The sequence below is a fragment of the Strix aluco genome, chromosome 20, assembly GCF_031877795.1.
Source record: "Strix aluco isolate bStrAlu1 chromosome 20, bStrAlu1.hap1, whole genome shotgun sequence".
Taxonomy (NCBI): Eukaryota; Metazoa; Chordata; class Aves; order Strigiformes; family Strigidae; genus Strix; species Strix aluco.
Window position 1 is genome coordinate 6245683 of NC_133950.1, and position 20102 is coordinate 6265784.

The 20102-nt window shown below is 46.1% G+C and overlaps 1 protein-coding gene across 13 annotated transcripts in view; it reads left to right on the forward strand.

Annotated features, from left to right (window-relative positions):
• CACNA1B (calcium voltage-gated channel subunit alpha1 B) overlaps window positions 1–20102 on the forward strand; it is a 311813-nt gene that overhangs the window by 268091 nt on the left and 23620 nt on the right. For 10 of the 13 annotated variants that reach the window (XM_074846032.1, XM_074846034.1, XM_074846037.1 and 7 more), the window contains 2 exons: window positions 3135–3262; window positions 10467–10563. In XM_074846032.1, coding sequence (XP_074702133.1) covers window positions 3135–3262; window positions 10467–10563 — 225 coding nt within the window. Of the gene's footprint in view, window positions 1–3134; window positions 3263–7931; window positions 8029–10466; window positions 10564–20102 lie in introns of all 13 variants that reach the window. The other 3 variants (XM_074846045.1, XM_074846033.1, XM_074846035.1) reach the window with 1 other exon arrangement.

A 20102-nucleotide genomic window follows, 5' to 3' on the forward strand; every position in this document is an offset into this window, starting at 1 on the left:
TGATTTGTAACATGGTCCTTTGAAGAAGGGGATTGGGGAGGGCAGGGTGAGAATGGCCAAGATAACTTTGCTTTAGAAGCGCTTGCAGCAGGCAGCTGGGAGCATCACACTTATTTTATGCCTTGCGTTTTGTTTTCTTCGTCAAATAAATGCAACGATCATTTTCTTCTGCAGTGGTGCCAGGAAAGCTTTAGACAGGAAACTACACAGAGCTGCTGTACTTGATTTGTGCCCATGGACATCATACGGGCCCGGGTCTAAGCTTTAATAGGTGCCAGAGTCTTTCTGATCACTTGCATGCATAAAAAGCTCTCTGCTCTTGGGGCTTGTTCACTTTCCTGCACCACTGGGACAGGGGAATGGAAAACCAAGGACAGGAACCCAATTAAACTTCAAGCAGGAAGAGATGAAAGTCACAGCTCTAGAATGTACCAAAAAGCAACGTAGCAAGCCTACATTCAGTTCCATGGGTTTGCTTTAAAATATAAGATTTGATGCTTTGTGCAGCTAATCCCTGCTATCATCAGGCACCTTTAACCAGGAAAAAGAGGCACACGTGGCAATTTGATGCTGGGTATAGATAGAGCAACTTCAATGGCCCCTACTGAGACCCTTTGTCCGACTGCAGTTGCCCCTTCGACATCCCGTGGTTTATTTCTTCTGCATATATTAAAAAAACGTGGAGCCCTGAAAGCTTATACAAAGTTAATGCTCCATTTACTGATTTCTTCAGCACTCTATTTTAAAGCCAAATTTTTTCCTTGTACAAATCCCTGACCAAATGTCAGACATTCTCATTGTTATTTTCAAGTGCATTATTGTTTCTAAAGATTTTTCTTAAAAAAGAACCCCAAACCACACCCCCCAGCCTCACCCTCCCTGGCTCATATCAGCCATTCTGCATGAAATGCAGTAGCAGAATTGGAGACTGGAACACATCTGTGCAAAATACAGCTTTGCGTGAGCTTTGTCACTGAGTCAGCGCTCCTGAAACCGCACCCTGGGCTTGCTGACAGAGAGAGGGGAGAGCCCTCGCGAGGAGCAAAGGCAGGGAGGGCAGGCTCCAAAAATAGGCAGCAGAAAGCCAAGCAGCTGGACTGCTACGGGACGGGGCTGTAACTCATTTCTTAAAATGCATTCAGCACTTCATTGTAATGAAACATGTGGTTCCCCACAAGCGATTAAAGCATTACAGAGCCACAGCCTTGCCAGGAGGGCACGTTTTTATGGTTTGTTCAGTGGTGTTACACCACAGACTGGGGGGGGAATTGGGTAATGTATTTGTTTTTAAATGTTGTTTCTGGCTTTTTGTGGATGTTGGGCTTGACATAATTTTCCTCCTGCAATTTACACTGTTGAAAAATATAAATTGAAATTTAAAAATATACGAGAACTTTAGAAACAGCTGTAGCAAACAAGGGAAAACTCTACCCAGCCATGGCTGGAGCTGGGAGCAATGGAAAGGGACTTGGAATCAAGGGGCAAACTCTCCAAAGTCTTGTTGTCTCTTGATGCTCTGGGGGTACCGTGTTACATGTGGGGTACCTGCAACATGTGAGTGAGCCCTGCTGATGTGGTTATAGTGCTTGAAACCTTTGAGCAGCTTATTGAGAGCTGGTCTGCACATTCCTGTCCAGTACTGCGTGCTGCACCGCCATGAGATCCTGGGGCTTGTCCAGGCTGTGCTGCACAGAGACCCTGCGAGCACCCAGGAACTGGGGTGGCACAAAGTACTGGCTTGGGTCCCCAAACACAGCAGCGTTGTTCGATGCAGTGCTGTGCTTGAGCTGACAAGCCCTAATGTTCAGCCACAGGGGTGAATTCATGCAGGTTGCTGCAGAGGCAGAAGCCTTGTTTGCAGCTGAGGCACTGGCAGGGCTGGGCTGGGCTCAGCTCTTCTCCACAGCTTGGCCTGAAGAAGACCCTGGGGCAGTGTAAGGCACCCTAGTGCTCTAGTGTGGGACACTGATATAGTGGGGGCTGGGTTCTGCCCCCGGCTTTCTGTTGGGATGGGTTCTAACAAACAGATGGATTGAAGGTCTGGAAAGCCCGTGATTAGCATTTGGTGCTGGTATGGTGATTCATTATGGACTGTGCTTGTCTGTACTGGTGGATCATGTGTCCTGGCAAGAGCCAAGACCCCCTCCTCCCTCTGCATCACACAGGAATATGAATTCTTTAAAACTGCACAACCCCCAAACTCCACTGCCTGATTTTCTTTTAACAACCAGCAGACCAGCCGGGGACACCCATATTCAGTTTAACTCTGCTCAGCCCCGCGCGAGAGCTCACCGGCTTCTTCGCCGCAGCTCAGCGTGGTGCAGAGGAGCCGCGCTCACGGCAGCGGCTCAGCCTCCCTACAAAAGACACAAGGAAGGTAGAAAGAGGCCTTGTGCCAGTCAGGTCTTTAGCTGGCACAGGAGCATCCGTTCCTACCTGCCCTCCCGCTCTTCCATTCTGCTGGCTGCAGCTTGATCTCTTCCCATTGAAATCCTTGTGACTCTTCCATCGGCTTTAATAAGAGGAGAATCTTTATATGCCAGAAGAATTTGCCGGGCTGTGTTACACAGTGGCCATTGGGGACAGGAGCTTTTTGTGTGTCCTGCCCCTCGTCTTTCTGGGGATCTTTGAAGTTTTGAATTGTTATGAGTCTAAAATAGGACATTCAGGCTAAAGAATGGTTTTTCTTCTAGCTGTTCTTGTCTTGATGTGCCTTGATTTGAAAGTGCTGGAAGAGTTCACATCACCCGGTTGGTGAAGCAGCCGCTGCTGCCCATGTGCTGCTCTGTGCTGGTGCAGGGTGAAGGAGGGGCAGGGAGAGGTGCTGAGCAGCCCCTGGGGTGGTCAGGCTGTGGGGCACCCCCAATGATGGGGACGTGGCCGAACTCCGTGGTCAAAAGCCGTGGCAAACCTGCTGAATGCTGCAGAGCTGGAAGCGGCTGCAGGGGAGGAGGAGGCGGCAGCAGTGTCCCCAGGGCTAAATCTTTATAGAGTTTATTCTCCAGGGTGCGGCTGCTTCTTGTAGCAAGCACACACCCTGCTAAGGGAATCATACCCGCTCCCATTTCCAGCTTCTTTCCTTTTCCTTTCTTTTCCTCTTTTTCTTTAAGTGCCTTATTGCTTCCTCTCTGCAGATGTTAAACCTGTTTGTGGCTGTGATTATGGACAATTTTGAATACCTGACAAGAGACTCCTCCATCCTTGGGCCCCATCATTTGGATGAGTTTGTTCGTGTCTGGGCTGAATATGACCCAGCTGCCTGGTATGTACACTGTTATATTTGGAGAAAAGGATATACATTATGTATAAATACCATACCTATACACACAAACAGCCTGTTTTAATGTGAGTACAGCTCCAGAAGGAAAACGACTCCAAAGGTTGAGGTAACATGGGGGCTAATTGCTCCAACTTCAATTCACTGTGCACTGGAGATGAACAAACCTGATGTCATTACAAGGGCATTTCCTTCAAATAGACACAAGATAGACATAAACCAGCAAATCAAGGAAGAAAAATGCACCCTCCTCCCCACACACACAGAGCCAAAAATTAATAGGGTAAATTCAAATGATCTTGGCTAAATGGCCAAGTAGAAAAGCTGTTTAGCGTTTCCAAAAGGAGCTTTGATTGCCTTTGGTTTCTACATCCTCGTTTGGAGATAAAAATATGCTGAATCTCTTGCAATTGGCAGCACTTTAGGTAACTTGAGAGGCTAGGCCTTGTTATACCTCATTTGTGGAACATTTCTCTCCTAGCTGAGAACCACCTTAATGGGGTCACAAATCCTGTGCAGAGACCTGAGGCCAGACAAAAAAAAAAAAAAAAAAAAATCAAATTTTCAAGGTGCTATCCCTCCCTTAAAAGGAGATGATGTGCCCCACTGTTTTGCATCTGAGTCAAGTGCTACAGGCTCAGACCTCATCATTTGCTTTCACCCACCTGTGAGGCAGCAGGGAGCGACATGATGTCTCTCAACATAAGGGTGGTTTGCTAAAAACGTCATTTTTAAACAGACATTTCTCATCAAACCCAATGGTTTGATGATCTTGGAAGCCTCCTTCTAATGACATCAAATTGTAGAAGGGAATTTGTTCTTCTAAATAATATTTAAGTTTTGGACTTGCAGTTGAAATAGAAGATGTGTGAAACAATAAGAAAATGCAATAAGCCTAACTTTGGAAGCATTTCAGTTCTCAGTGAGCCTCTGATAAAATGTGCCTGATATATGAGTGTGTTAAAGGAGGAGATGGTTTTTGTCACAGCCAGCTGGTGAGGTGTTTGGTTTTATGGTTGTATCTCTTTGTTTTTCTTATTCAAAGACACTCACAGGGAAAGCTGCACACCTGGGCTTAAGCACCACGGCAGCAGAGGAGTGGCACTGCGTTGTGGCAGACCAAGGGCCACTGCTGAAGCATTTTAAGGAGTTTTTTAAAAATGAGGGAACAGCTCTGACCAGTGACCACTTGTAGAGCAAGACTGACTTCAATATATAGATTTTTGCCATTGTCCAGAGAAAGCTACTGCACAACAGTCCTGGTGACTGTGTTATTTTCATTTCTCGACGTTCTGAGATAAGGTCACAGTAATTTCCTTGATATTCTGCAGTTTGGGAATTTGCCTGTTGGGAGACTTTATTTAAAGTCCTACTGATTTTGTATCCATTTTCCTCCCCATGAGTTACTCTGCAATGAATCTCCTCTGTATTTGTAATGAAGCTGCCTCCAGCTCCTACAATCTTTTCACTCTTTTTTGTTTCCCTTCAGTAGAGACAGATGCAGAAAGTGTTTGTATAATCAGCATCTCAAACTCCCTGCTAGGATGTAATTAAACTGCTTTAAAATCTCAGTTAAATTGATTTAGGCTGACTTTAAATGTAAACCTATTCCAAAATGACTGCATTTCTCTGAACTGTGTGTGATTTTAACTAGCTCAAAGCCATATATACTGCACACATACTAGCAGCTTGTAATCTCCAAGCAGATTTTCATTACCACATGCTCTGTAACACAGACAAGTCCTTTGTGGGTACTTGGCAGGCAGTAAATAGCGTTTTTTCCTGTTTCAAATCCAGTCCTATCTCTTACCACTAGAAAAATCTCAATGAGACTGAAAACTTGGGCGTGCCCATTCTCTTAAAAAATAGTCTTGGTTCTGATCAGCATCCGTGGGAGGAGTAACATACCTGCAAGGGAAAAAGTTAGTGTCAGTGCTTTTTTAATGTTTATGTGTTCAGGAACTTTCCACCCGTAAGAGGCACAAGCATTAAGTTTTCAGAAAGATGTGCTTGCTCTGTTAACTCTGAGCGCTGAGGTTACATTTTGTGAGTCGCTCAGAGCCAAACCTTTTCACTTCTAGAGCTGTTAATACAGAATATGTCATATATTGACATCCTAATTCTGTTTTTCTCTAACCATTTTCCCATTTTGCTCTGATGTGAAGCTATTGATGTTGGCAGAGTGACTGGGAGCAGAAATGCAAATCAAAGGACAGCCAAGACATGATGCTTGAGGCTTGATCCTAAAACATGTGCATGTTCTGGATTTTCCATGTGTGAATAGTTCCACTAAAATCACTTGTGTTTTCGTAAGTGGGACTAACATTTCCGCAATTTAAAAGTAGTCTGAAATCCATTCACAGTTTAAGGCCAGAACAGATCATTTGGGCTGAACTTCTGTGAAGCTCTGGACATGGTAATTCACGACAGATATCCATGGACTTTGCTTAATAACTTGTCTTTCAAGGTACGGCTCCCAGCAGTACACCCTGTTTTGACCTGAAGACATGGGGCTTTAGAGGACGCATTTTTTATTCATCTGTTTGCTCCCACTAGTTGGTCAAACTCATTGAAAGAAAGTGCTGATCCAATTTTTGTTTTCCATGTCAGCCATCTGCTTTTAGCATTTCAGCTCCCAGTATAGACATGTGTAGGGGAATGGTAAATAATCACTGTAGCAGAATTTGCAAGACTCCCAGGCAGTGTTATCTTACACTTAGATGCAGGTGAGCTGATTCCTACTTCCATCTGTCACTAATTGATTGCCTCTCTCGAGGTCTCTTCTTTGATTGTCCCAAGGAAAAGGGAATTACAGTGTTTGTCCACTTTCCATAGCTTGAGACCCTCGATGAAAGATGCTGCATGGGTAAAAAGTATAAGTGTTGTTATACTTTGGTTATATAGATAATATTTTGTACAAAGGTTTAATGTGTGCATATTTACATACCAATTTCCAATATCACCTTTGGTTTTGTTACAAAATCTCACTTTCTGTAAATGTTTCTGGGGAAAAACATTCAAAGGGAAGTAAAAAAAGCAGCTAGCAGCTGTTGTTCTAGATGTGTGTCACACTCAGTAGGGGTAAGTATGGGGAAACTTGGATTTAGGGGTGGCAGAAGCCTCGGGTTCACAGAAAAAGAGAGAGCAAGAGAAATGGGGCTCATACAGCAGTTTGGTCCAGGGCTGGGAGTCAATCAGAAAAGGAGTGAACTGGGAAAAAAAAAGCAAACTGAATTTGTTCAAGATATATAAAGTGAGCACTTCATCTCTCTTATACCCCCTTCCCAGCGCATACCCCTTAGAGATACTGGAAATGTAGGTCTTGCCATCCCATTCCCATTAGTTTCTATAAGAGCTGAGGGAGTTGCTCCTGGCAGCACCTTCAGCAGTCAGGAGGAGGTGCAGGTGCTCCCAAGGGAGAGCTTTTTCTTGGCTATTGGAGTTGAAGGGATGCTGATGAAAATAAACAAAACTCAGATAGATTTAAACAACCTGGGAAAGAATCTCTGGTTGTCATAATTTGCTGCCATGACCTTCCGATGCAATACATCTGCTGGTTTTCAAGCCTTCCACGGACTCTTAGAGAGCTCAGGGAACTGCTCTTAATGTATTTTCTACACACTGATTTTAGAAAACCGTTCTAAAATTTCGGTAAACTTCTTGACTCAGTTAAACCAATATACTTTTTATAACCATGATTAGGCCTGCAGCCAAGACTTGTACAGTTCCATTTGATCTGTTTCTGAATTAATAGTTTTGAGTTGATTGTGAAGGTTTTGAATAGAACTTAATTTTTCACATCCAAAAAAGCAGTAATATTGAAGGAGATATTCCAAAATATTCCAGCCTTCTTTATATAACATACCAAAATAAACATACTGAAGGCAAATCATGTCATTTTTCTTTAGAGGGCATTTTGAAGTTCAGTACAGCTCTTTTTGGACATGATTTGGTTACTTACAAAAGATTAAGAAATCTAATCCTGCTGTTAAATTAGCTGAAAATATTGTTGGGAATTAATGAGACTGACCATAAAGCTACCTCGAGGCATCTGATTTCATCTACTGATAATGAAGGCTGGATTTTCCCAGTGCCAATGGCCAAGACAGCTCTCAAGATGGCAGTTTCTGGACTTCCAGCAAATTGCTTATTGCCCGTGAAGCAGAGTACAGCCCTACTGGGGCTATGTGGGTGGTAACAGTGGAAGGTAAAGGTTCCCAAGCCCTTTTGAACCAGCTGACTTGAATCCCAGTAATAATCCATCAAATAGGCTATTTGTGTGCTGCAGGCTCTGGTTTTGTTGGGCTGCTGCAGCATCTGGGTGATGGGTAGGGGCCGTCTGTAGGCAGATGTTCAGGCACAGAGAAGTAAAACATTAGTGATAAAGGTAACTAAATGCAATAGTTGGAAAGCCTTGCACGTGGCACTGAAGGTTTCACAGAAGAAAACCCAAGGATACAGATTTTGCTGAGCAGTTGGAAGTTCTCTCTCTCTCTCTCTCTGTGTTAAGTGCCTCCTTTATTGCAAGCCCGGTTGCTGTCAGACTAACCTTGCTTTTCAGTGGGTTTTGCCCTTCCAATTTCTCCTGTTTACCTAGGGAAAAACTGATGCCTGTTGGGTTTCGCTGTCATAACATCTGATGTTTTCTTTCCAGTTGCCGGATTCATTATAAGGATATGTACAATTTGTTACGTGTAATTGCTCCACCCCTGGGCTTAGGAAAGAAGTGCCCTCATAGGGTGGCATACAAGGTTTGGAACTTCAGAGACTCCCTCCAGCATTTTCAGTTCTGGTTTTGTTTCTTTTTATCCTCCCCCCCCCCCGCCCCCCGCCCCCCCCAAGTGCAAATGCAAACAGTACAGAAAAAAACTGTAACGTAACTAACCGTTGCCTGAAAAAAGGAATGATTGACTGACTGCCTCCTTTTTCCTCAATGCATCTCTTCCCTGTCTACTCCTACACCCCAGCTGGCTGGAGACAGGCAGCTTTATGAGACAGTGAACCCTCCAGCTTCCATTCTGCTGGGTCTAGGTGGGAAGTGTTGGGGAAAAGCAGCACAGCATCTGAGCACTTTCTCTCTAAATATACACACCGGAGAGAAATGTCAGCCCAAGATTTCTAGGGAGTAGCAAGTCCATTTTGTCTGGGCTTCGTAACATTGTCACTCCAGCTGAATGACCAATGTTTGAACCCTTCATTTTCCTGAGCTGAAAAGACATTTGATCTGGGTGCTGGTTAACTGGGCGGCAGAGTGGGGTGGTTACCTAGGCTGGGGAGAGAGGAAGGGATGAGCTTTTCACAGTGCAACAGCAAGAGCCAGAGATTGCCTTAGGAGCAAAATTACCTCTCTGAGATCGTAAGCTATGATGGACATTCAGTGAAACCTCCTGCCTCATGGCCAGGAAGAGTATACTGTGCTTGGGATCTGAGGTGAGGTATTAAGGAGAGGACTTGCCAAGAAATCAGCACAGGATGACACTGGACTTCAGTGGGGTCCCTGCTACAGGCAGGGATTTTCTTGCAGTCAGTGCATGGAAAGTAGAAGATCAAGGGGAGAGAAGTGGAAGCAGCCATCATGGAGCTTGCTTTTCTCTTTCACTCCAGCCCATGTGTTTTCCACACCTGATTTGGGATTAAGAGTTAACCAGCATTGCAGAGAAGACACCAGACCCTGTAGCCCCAGCCAGGGAGCAGGGGAAGAGAGAAGCTGAGGGAAGCCATTGGCTGTAATTACAATTTGTGTCTCTCAGCAGACTTTAAATTAGCTCTGGGCTATAAAACCTGAGTGGTATTTTAACTGCATTAGTTACCAAGGACAGGAATAGATGCTTTTGGCTTGGTAAATTCTCTCCTCCACCCCCTCCTGCATCAGTGCTTTACATAGGAATTGAGGCCCATCTCAGGGCAGCAGGCTGGTGTGTTGGTGCCTGCTTCTGTAGCTGTCCTGGTCGAGAAAGGGGTTTCATATGGGTGCGTAGGTCTCTGTTTCCCTCCTAGTATAGTGGAGATGATAATGCAACCCTGCTTTTCCAGGGGTTAAACATTAATTAATAACATGCTGCAATATCCTTAGGTCTCCTCAGATGACAGGCAACACAGAGCTGCACAACATAATAAGCTGGCGGCTCACTGAGAAAACAAAATGAGATTGTCATAGTCATGCTCCCAATTCCAGTAGTCAGAAAAGGGTGAAGCAGGAGAATTCCTTGCTGTTTCTGTATCCCTTGGTTTTCAGGACAGGATTTTATTTACCACCAATGTGTGCTGAAGGTAGATGCCGTCAGTAATGGGCTGGTCTAAGGGCCTTTTCCCAAATCTCTGCAATTCCCAGTTCCCTCTAACGCACAGGATAGCCAGCTGCCCTTGGTGGTGGAGACAACCAGTTGATGTTGGCTTGATGAAAGAGGGACCCCATCAGATGTAAAGGAGAAACAGGTCCCCTTTCTGCTACCGTCCTGTAAATCGAGTGCTGGCCTCTGGTTTTGTCAAACCTGAATTCAGGCTGGAGGAGAAATTCAGGCTGGCTGAGGTTTTGCAGTTTGTACTCTTGGCTTGGAGTTGGAGCAGTCCCACTCTGTCCCCTGAGCAAACACACCAGGATTGGCTTTTTGCTTCTCTCATAGCCCACAGGCTAATCTGAAAACTAAACTCTTTATTCAGTGAAGGAAAGCAGAGTATTCTCTCTCAGCCCTATCTCTCCCTGTCCCATAACTCTGCCTACCAGCTCTCCCTGGCATGGTGAATACAGTCTCTTGACTGACTGGTTTGGAGGGGTGAGAAGGGGAGGCATCCCTCCACCCCCACAAAGAGCCAGCCAAACCCGAGCCCTCCCCGCACCCTCTCCCCCCGAGCGGAGACATCAATCATTCCCCATGGGGACCCACATGCCGAGGCGCAACTCCGGCCATGGGACGTCCCTGCAGCGAGGAGGAGACGTTGGGCGTTGAAACACAGCAACGGAAGTGGAGAAACCTTTCTATTTACCCACCTCTTCATTTCGGTTTTGTTTTCCTGAGAAATCTGATTAACCGGATCTCTGTTTTCTTGTCTGCTTTCCCTTCTCTCTCCTCCTTTTCATTTGCTCCACTGTGTTGCCTTTTTCCCCATCCCCTTCCTTTTTTTTCCCCCCACCCCGTCTGGTTTGATTTCTGTGTCTTCTTGCTTTTGCCTCCCTCCCTTTGACTCCAAGCGGGCGCATCAGTTACACAGACATGTATGAGATGCTGAGACACATGTCCCCACCTCTAGGCCTTGGAAAGAAATGCCCTGCTCGCGTTGCCTATAAGGTAGACCAACCCCCCTAGAAACTCCTGCCAAACCACCAGCTTTTTGTGCCGTGGCTGAAGTGGGTGCTGGTTTTCTGTGGCATTAGTGTTGTTCTCTTGGACTCTTCTGGTGCTTTCTCTGCTTCCCAAGCAGACTGGATTTTGGATCTTCTGCTGCTTTTTTTTTTTTTTTTTGGTAACCTTTTTTTGGTCTTTGAAACTATGGCACATCAGTTTGTCTTTCTAAGTATGTCTCCACTATCTCTATCAGTGTTTCTCTCTCCTCTCTCATTCTGCTTCCATTTAGGCTAATTTGGGCAGGGAGGGTGCTAATGAGCAAATTACCCCACCAATATGATCCCCATTTATCTTTCTACAGCTCTTGGACTATCCTTTCTCACTTAGCCCTTCAGTAGTATGTTGTTTTTTCCCCCTCTTAATTAGATTGGAGTAATTAGAGTAGGCAGTACTGTAGGAGTTAGCAAGCTATTAAACAGAGGCAACACCAGAAGGGCTCCTTAAATACGCTTGTGAAAGAAATTATTTTAACAGAAAACATTTAAGACAGTAAGATGAAAAAATCACTCAAACTTATTGTTTATTCTGAAAAACTTTTTAATTGAACCACAAAAATGCATTAGATCCAAAAGGCTGCTAGCTGCTGCCTTTCAGATGCTGCCTGGAGGAACACAGTGGAAGCTCATATAGACACAGAGATGAAATTCTGGAGCAGACCTCAACCCCACCAGTTAAAGCCATGCTGCGATTCCAGCAGCTTGCATGGTGCTTAGAAATTTGCATTTGCAGGGGCAATTCCACGGAAGTTTTTAACATGGGACCTCACGGTTTTGGAGACAGGTTTGTCATAAGCATTTGGCATTGGTCTAATTGAGCGCCCATCAAACTCAACAGGTTTTTTTTTGCTGTTGATGTCATTTCGGCCACCACCAACCCCAATTACTGCACCCCGCCATGCTGGTGCAATGGATCCAGATCACAACAGCCCCTCCAGTAGTGCTTATTTTTTCACTGAGGCCATATGAAAACAAGATTTTGCAAAGAGTCTCAAGCTAAACCCAAACCTGGGCCTGCCTTTATGTAGGATACTTAGCAGCAAGAAGAAGTTCAGATACAGCTTCATACAAGATCCTTCCTCGGTGTGTTAGTATTTAAAATAAAAAGAAAATTAAACATAACCATAAAGCTAGCATTTCTGTATTCCTTTTGATTTGTTTCTGGCCACTTTGGCAGCTGCTTTAAAAAAGCATCTCTATCACGAGTAATTCATAGCCACCACACTATAACTAAGCTTGAGAAACCCAGCTACGTCAAAATGCTGGTTCCAGGTCTCAGCTATTACAAATAGATGGGTAGATAGATAAACATCTATATAGAGGTACAAATTATACACAGAAACCCAATAATTTTAAACTAATCAGTGTCTCCTTTTAGCACCTGTGAGTTTCCATCGACTTAAAATGAAGCTGTGTCCTGCTGAAAGCCCGGCAGTAGGTGTTTGCAGCTGGGCAACCAGATCTGCTCTGTGGTCACACGTGTGTACAAGAAGCATAAAGCTCTCCCTTTTTTTTTTTTTCTTTCCCCAAAATCTTGTACAGTTAAAAGGGAAGAAAATAAAAAGGGTTAAAAAGATCATGTGTTAAAATAAGCATTTTAAAGAAACTTTTGACTGATTTTCATAGTTTGACATCTCTGTGCCTCTGTGTGGTTGTTCTCAACTGTTGCAGCAAACTATCCCTGGGCAGAGGCACTGCAGATGTGCCTTCCCTAGTCTGTCTTTTCACAGAATCACCTAGGTTGGAAGGGACCTTGAAGATCATCTAGTCCAATCATTAACCTAGCACTGACAGATCCCAACTACACCAGATCCCTAAGTGCTATGTCAACCCGCCTCTTGAACACCTCCAGGGATGGGGACTCCACCACCTCCCTGGGCAGCCCATTCCAACGCCCAACAACCCCTTCTGTAAAGAAATGCTTCCTAATATCTACTCTTTCCATGTGAGTTAGCTGGTATCTCGTTTAATTTGTCTGTCTTTACAGAACACAAAACTTAGGTACGTAGGAATGGTATCTTTTTAAAATACAGACTGCTGATTTTTTTTTAAGACATCTTTAATTTTTACCCATTTACTAAGAAACCTCTAAAAGCTGTCTGTGTATGACTGAACCATAAGTAGGGATGGGTTCAGGTCAAACAGCTCAAATCTAGACTAAACATCAGATATCTCTGAGCTTGGAGGTGTTCAGATTCATTTTGCACGTTATCAGAGAGCTCCAAACTACAGAAATACAGACTTAAGACCAGATCTGAATTTTTCCCATGGTGTAAGGCTGCAGCTTGGGCTGACCCCCACTCCCAGCTACGGCTGCTGGTAAAACTAAACCTTCCTGGGGAGGCAGTACAGGTTTTTGCTCCCTCCCTCCCTCCTCCACTTCTATGTGCAGCGCTAGGAACAGCACGTCTTCAGAGACAGATTGGTGCTGAGCATCTTCCCCCAGATGACGGCTGTGTGTGGGTCATGGCATCCCCCTGCCCTACACCTCCTGGTGCCCCCCTCCACCAGTGTCACTTGCTGTCCTCCCACAGTTGATGGGAGACTTGGGGAGAAGAGTGCAGCCCCCCCTGTCACGGACACCTCCACGCAGAGCCAGCGTGCAGGGAGACACGACCCCCTCGTCCTGCAGACATAGCTCAGTCAGTGCCGACAGCAGCCAGGGCTCTGTCTCCGTGCTGGTTCTGCTCTCTCCCTCTGAACCAAATGATTTTTTAAAAACCTTACTGCTCTGTCCGGCAAAAGCTCTTTTGCCCCACATGTCCACCCTTTTTCTTTCCATATATACTTTCCCAGTCCTCTCTGCAAAAGATTTTGTGTCTTTTCCCTGTCTTTGTGTTGTCTTCTCAGGATGTGCATGCTGTCGTTTTGTTTGGATTTTTCCCTCTCTGCAGCCTCCTCAGCTGCTGTCCTTCCTTTCTGCTGTTTTCTGGTTCCCCTTTCTCAACTGTTCTCCTTGGTCGGCGTGACCAGCCTCTGCCATTCCATGCACGGGGCTTGCTGCTTGCCTGGAGGTGCATGTGTGGGGTCCTCCAGCAGCGTTGCTCGGGCACCAGGAGAGCTCTGTCCCACGCTGGGGGGGAGTGAGAAAAGGGTGAAGAAACTGAATTTTAAAATCTCTTCTACCCAGCCAGGTGAAAAGAGGGAAGAAAACCACTTTGACTTCACTCTGGTGTCTTGAGATTTGATGGCTTGTTCATTTTCAGATGAGGGTGGTGGTTTTTTCATTCTGTTTACAGCCATGTGTTGAGACTTTGAGGCCTCTTAGACAGACTCAGTGTGTCTGTGGCAAATGGTCCTGGGGTTTTATATGCTATTCAACAGTAGCAATAAGGGCAGAGTGGCAGCCAGCTGTGTCATCACCTGGCGTCAGACCGTCCTTTGCACCACAGAGCTTGGAGTGCAGCTTTAGAGAAAGTGGGAGAAGGAAATGCCCATGACGCTGCTAAATCTCTCTGGCACTACAGTGCCATCAAGATATCTTGCAGATATCTGCAAGAGCAGGGTTGTAGGTGGGGGTTTTTTGAGAGCCTGAGGGTATGATTCTTAGGAATGGTGTGGTGCTAGGAGAGGCAGTAACCCACGTCTTTCCCCACTGCTCTTCAGAGTCATCTTTTTACCTCCCTCTTCAGGGACAGGAGAAGACAACATTGCCAGCAGGCACGTCTCCACCTCTGTCCAGCTCTAGCTCTAGGCATAGTTCTGCATAGAGTCTGCAGGGTGATGCTGACAGCTGGAGGGGGCTCTTGACTTTCTTTTGTGGTTCTGTTGATGCTGTCAATCGCAGCTTTGCACACCCTATTTCAGGGGTGATTTACTGCAGGGATTAGGAGAGATGTGGCTCTCCCTTTATCACCTCCTGACATGGCCAAGGCTCCTGGATGTGTGATGGGGGTGATCTCGGAGCTGGGATGGCTCCCCATCCACACCAGGGTTGCACCTCACCTTGCCCGTCACTGCCACATGGGTTTTAAAATCTGGATTAGGACCCTTAAGGCTAATCAAGCTTTTGAATGGTCCACTTGCTAGCTGCCCAGCCTTACTGCCTCTTCTGCACAGAGCTGACATCCTGCATCGCTTTTGCTGGACAAGGAGCAAGATTGCACCTACTGAAGGTAGGATGACCACTCCATGCAACAGGTCCAGTTGTGTGCCAGCGAGACAGTGCCCACATTTTGGAGCACAGACCTGGCTCCTCCGTTGGCTGTGGGAGGGAGGAAGGCCATGGCCAGCCTCTCTGAAGCCAACAGAAGAGTTAAATCAGAGTAGAATAGTTACAACTAGGTCGGAGTGAATTATTCATAGCAAATAATTTATTCACCAAACTCAGCCTCGTTTCCATTGTCCCGAATTTATTCACGCTTGGGGATTATTCCCAGAGTGGTTCTCGTCCCAGAGGCAGCACGGGAGCTGCTGATGGGGTGCTCTTAATAATTCAAATCCATTGGGGTGCCAGCTAGTTCTCCTGGCATTTGTAGCTCAGTATGCTCCTCTTCCTGCTAATGTTTGGACAAATGTGTCAGTGAATAAAATTTATGGTGCAGATATTTCTGTTCAGTGCTCGCTTTCTGGGTCAGGCTGGGAGCCAGCAGGAGACCTTTTGACACCAGGATGAATTTTCCCCCATTTCTCTAACACATTCCCTGCCTATTTGGACATTGTCCAAGAAGTTTTTAAGATCTGCAGAAACCAAATACTGAAAGGTCATAAATTCTGTCAATGCTTCTTGACAGAAAGGTTTGGTTTCTCCTTAGCAGTGTCTTTGTTTATTTGCAATTAAATCACTACTAGAAGCCTAGGGGTGTGTGCATCCCTCCTGACCACACAAGTAATCAGAGCAAAAAGTGTTGCCTCCCTAACCCTGGCTGTAATCAGTTACTACCTCGTTATCTGCACAACGTTAATTAGGAGACTCTAGAGACAATATTGCAGCTCCTGCCTCTGGGGCCTTTTCCTGCAGAAACATTAACGAGCTCCCCTCACCCTCCCTTGGGAGGGGGACGCCTCTGAAACAGCCTAATTAAAATCAAGGGCTGGAGGAGGGTTCTCCGAGCGCAGTTGGGAAATAGAAGCGGGGACTCCATCTGCTGCCGGCTGCTTCTCCTCAAACGCTCTTGGAGGAAATTGGAGGCGAGGGGAGAAAGAGGAGCAGCACAGGGAGCAGGGAAGCCCTTTCCTGCCAGGTCTGGGCACCTGGGAGGGATTCTTACCTTTTTTTCTTGCTCCCCAGTTATTAATTCACCTGAACACACCTCATGTGTGGCTGGCAATTCCCAGGGCACCCCAGAGGGATGCAAGCTTTGTACTAACACAGCGAAGCGTTGTGTGCCCTGCCATCTGCATCAGCAGGCTCGTATGTTTTCCTTCTGGGGTCTGGAAAGATGGAAAATTATCCCAATCACATATCTATTTTTTAAAAATCAAATTATTATTTCGTATTCCAAAGCATGAGGAACTGGTAGGACATGGCCTTGAAGCACAACTTCAGCCAGAAGAAGCATCAAAAATGTGGGGAGATGTTCATTTTACTGTAAACCGAGTATGGGCTAAACAACAGGTTCAGGTTTTTTTAACCATGTTGTTGCCCATGCTGTATGAAAAACATTGAGATTTTCTCTTCTATCCTGGTTAAGGATGACAATCAAAAGTTCTTGATTAGTTTTTCAAAGAGCAAGTTTGGGTCAATCAGAATATTTGACTTTGAGAAATGTTACCAATATCAACTGGATTCCAGTTCCTTTTAAATGGGTCCTATAGAAATGTAAATGAATTAAAAGATAGGTAAAATTAGAAAGTAACTTTGAAAGGATTGAAATTTCTTGCTCTGCACATGTTGGAAGGAAATATAGGAAACATAAAGGTTGTTTTATAATATTTGGGGGAAAACAAAGTTTTCTTTTTGTTTGCAGTTTCAGTCTTTCAGTTGCATTTCTGGTGCCAGGACAATGCACCAGACAATGTGCAGGGAAATTCAGGTGCCTCTTCCGTGCCAATACCTGGCTGACTCCTTGGCTCCTCTGAGTGTCAACGGCAGTGCAGGGACATGGTGTGAGCGTGTCTCACCAAACTGCCTTCTCCCTTGCCTCCCACATGGTGTGGTGGCAAAGCTATTTTGAATCAAAGATGAAGCAATTCTTTTCTCCCAGCTGCTTCATCTTCGGCAGGAGCTCTCCCAGAAATGTGGTATATCCGTTTGAGCAACGTATTTTCTCAATTCACGCTTCCAAGAAAGCAGTTTTCACCGATGATCTCAGGTGGCTTGTAGCTGAAACCTGTTGAGCTTCCCTACAGCTGCTCTGCTTTGGTAGGTGCAACTTGCAACCCACCTTGCAATGCAGGTGCTCCTCAACTGGCTGCCAACACCCTGCCCCAGAGGAAGATGGGGAGATGCATCCCCGTTTGCCACCTTGATAGAGAGGAGAGGGGGAGGCGTCCCACCCAAGCCAGACCAAGCCTCCCCTCTCTCGACGTGACTGCTAGAGCTAGCGGTCCCCAGCTAGGGGCTGTGAGACCCACGAGGACCTGCACAACAACCACACTCTCTGTTGGCTGATGGTTTATCAGACTGGAAGTTGCAACAACCTAAAGGTGTCCGGGTTGACCCCAGTTTGCATATTGGTATGAAAAAAAATGCTGTAGATCAGGCAGTGCTGAGGGCAACGTGGGGAGAAGGGAAGGGACATGGTCTGGGGAGACACTCTTCCAGGTGGCTGTTTGCAGCACTCCTACACAGCACTTGCACGTGAGTTTTGCTCAGCCAACCTTCCTGCAAGTATGCATTCCCTTGGAAAATATTCCTCTAAATCCTTTCTCCCCGATTAAAATTGAGGAGAAAAGACCTTCATACAGCATTGCTGCGTATAGCTGTGATGTGGCCTCTGTTCTGCATCCATTCCCTTTAGGAATTTGTCCTAGAAAGTCAGTTGGGGGGACCTGGGACATCTCAGTCCCAAAATGGTTTTGGTGCTAGTTTTCGTGAGGATAGAGCTCTCCTGGGAGGACTAATTTCTCATCTGCTTGTTCTTTACTTCCATGCATCTTCTTTCTCTCTCCATCCCTTAACTCTCTTTCCCACTGAACTGGGATTCAGTGGGACTCTGTAAGTGGTGACTGTGGGCTTATATGGATATAATAATTTTGTTGTAACTTTTTGTGTGCTGAGGGCAGAAGTCTGATTTAAAATCCTGTTTTGTTTGATACAAGTGAACAGAAAAAATTGTTGTGGCATTGCCAGCATTTGATACTGTCATTGAATTACAAAAGGAGGAGAGTCTTGGCTTTGATTTCCCTATCTCTGAGGCTTGTCAGACATGGGACATAACCTCTGAGCATGCTTTAAGAAAGCCCTTTGAGATTACAATGGTTTGTCTCAGACTGTAGGAGACAGTACGTTGTTACATGAGTCTCTTGTCCCTACAGCATGCAATGAGATCCGAAGGCATGCAATAAGATAAATAAGGAGGTCTCAGCTCCTCTGAATGTCAGCTCACTTCAGAAACAGATGTTTTGCTCTGGACCAGTGCCCTGTGCCCTCTGTCAGCACTGGCACATGTCCTCTCTGGGGGGGGACTTTTCTCCTTGGCTGGCAGAAGGTACCAGGGCTGGAATCTGTCCTCTCTCAGGGCACCAAAATGCCTAAGGCACCTCAGTTCACACCTCTGGGAACCTGTGTGTCGAAGATATCTCCAAGCAGGGAGGCTAATCCAGTGATGGAAAGGCAGGCCAAGTCTTCATTCACCAGTCTCGGCTTGGTTTTGGGTAGAACATACGAGCAGGAGTCAGGGCTCACAGGCAGTGTTCTGCCCTGCTCTGCCTCTCGCCTCGCCTGAGACTCCAGGCAGGTCCCTGCTCTTGACTACACCATGTTTCCCTTCACCAGCAAAAGCTGCTGATAAGCAGCAGTGCTTCCACCACACAGCTTCCCCAGGCCAGCAAGGAGGGTGAGCGGAGTTCCGCCAGGCACCCCTGAACCACTGCAGTCACATCTGGAGGGAGGATTTCACCAGCAAAGCTGCATCTCTGAAAAATATTCACAGCCCTTGACATCGCATGGTGTTATAGTGTACAGAGCCATAGTGGGATCTGGCCTTGTCTGTGCACTCTCTGCTGCGGCAGCTTATCGCCTCGGTGAGTCTGCAGCCCGCTGCTGACTGCGCTTAAATTTCTTTAGCAGTGTGTTGGGCTGTTGTTAAACAAAGAGAAGGTTTCTGTACAACGATAGGGATCAAAATAACAGCCTAAGCAGCTTTCAGATGTGGATGAAATTCCCTCCTCAGCAAGGGGCCCAGGCCAAGCTAACACTTGGTTTTACAGGCTGCTGCGAGGCTCTGCTCAGGCAAATTAACGCCTGGTGACTTCCTCAGGTTGCACGTACCTTCAGAACGGAAACACAGAGGCTTGTCTGATATGGCTCCGGCCAAGGAAGTTTCTAAACAGCTTGTGAAAGCTGAGGAGCTGAGAAATCATTAGGTTGCCAAAGGAGAAGAAATCCATCCTTTGAATGCGTTGCTAAGGTTATCAGCAAGGCTTGGAGAGAGCTTCTCCCTGTCGGCATTTACATGCTGTGCTGCCAGCAGTGTTAAGGGAGCCACAGCTTTCCAAAGCAGTCTCAGGTACTTCGTTGCTTACAAGAATGATGAATTTGCTGTATCAGAGGTGATCCTGACTGGTGATGGGGAAGGACTTGCTACCAGGTCTGTAGATCTTGGGAGATACTGATCCTGAGGAACTATTCAATGCTTAGACTGAAACAACATTATTGGGGGAAATTATGGTCCTGCTTTTGTTAATCCAGCCTCTTCCCTTATGGGTAAGGTCCAGATGGAGCTGTGTAGCTCATTGACTGGAAGGAACAGAGACCTTCTTCAGAGCTCCTGGGCTGCCCACAGAGAAAGGAGCTAAGAGACAGAACTCAAGTGTCTCCAATAAAAACGATGTTGCATACTTATAGCTATTAGCAGCCAGTTCCAATCTGCCCCAGAGTACTTGAGCCACACTGCAGGGCTCACCAGCCTTATTTTCTAGTGTGCTTCAGGATGTGTACAAAATGCATCATCATGGGACTGCTCCAGAGGCTGCACAGCTCCTGTACAAAGCACTCGCCTCCTCTTGTCATTGCCACCAAAAGTGCTTTCCTTGCATCCTGCTCACTGCCAAGGCCACCTGCACAGCGGGAAGAGGCACAGTCACTTTCTGGATGGAGCCACATCCCGGGATGGTGGATGCAAATCCTCCATCATCTTACTTCATTCAACGGTGCCAGGTCTCATTTGTTGCTATTGCTCCTGTTGTAGAACCAGAATATAGGTGAAGGTAACTGATGCAGGAAAGGATGGTGGAGCCACCATGGTGAGCTTCATGGTTTGTATCTCCTGAGCACGCTGCTTTGGCGGGGGTGATGGGTCCTAGCCACATGTCTGGAGAATGCAGACATAGTTGGAGACTCACAAGCAGGGGACTAGGCTCTGAAATGGGATGAGAGTGTTC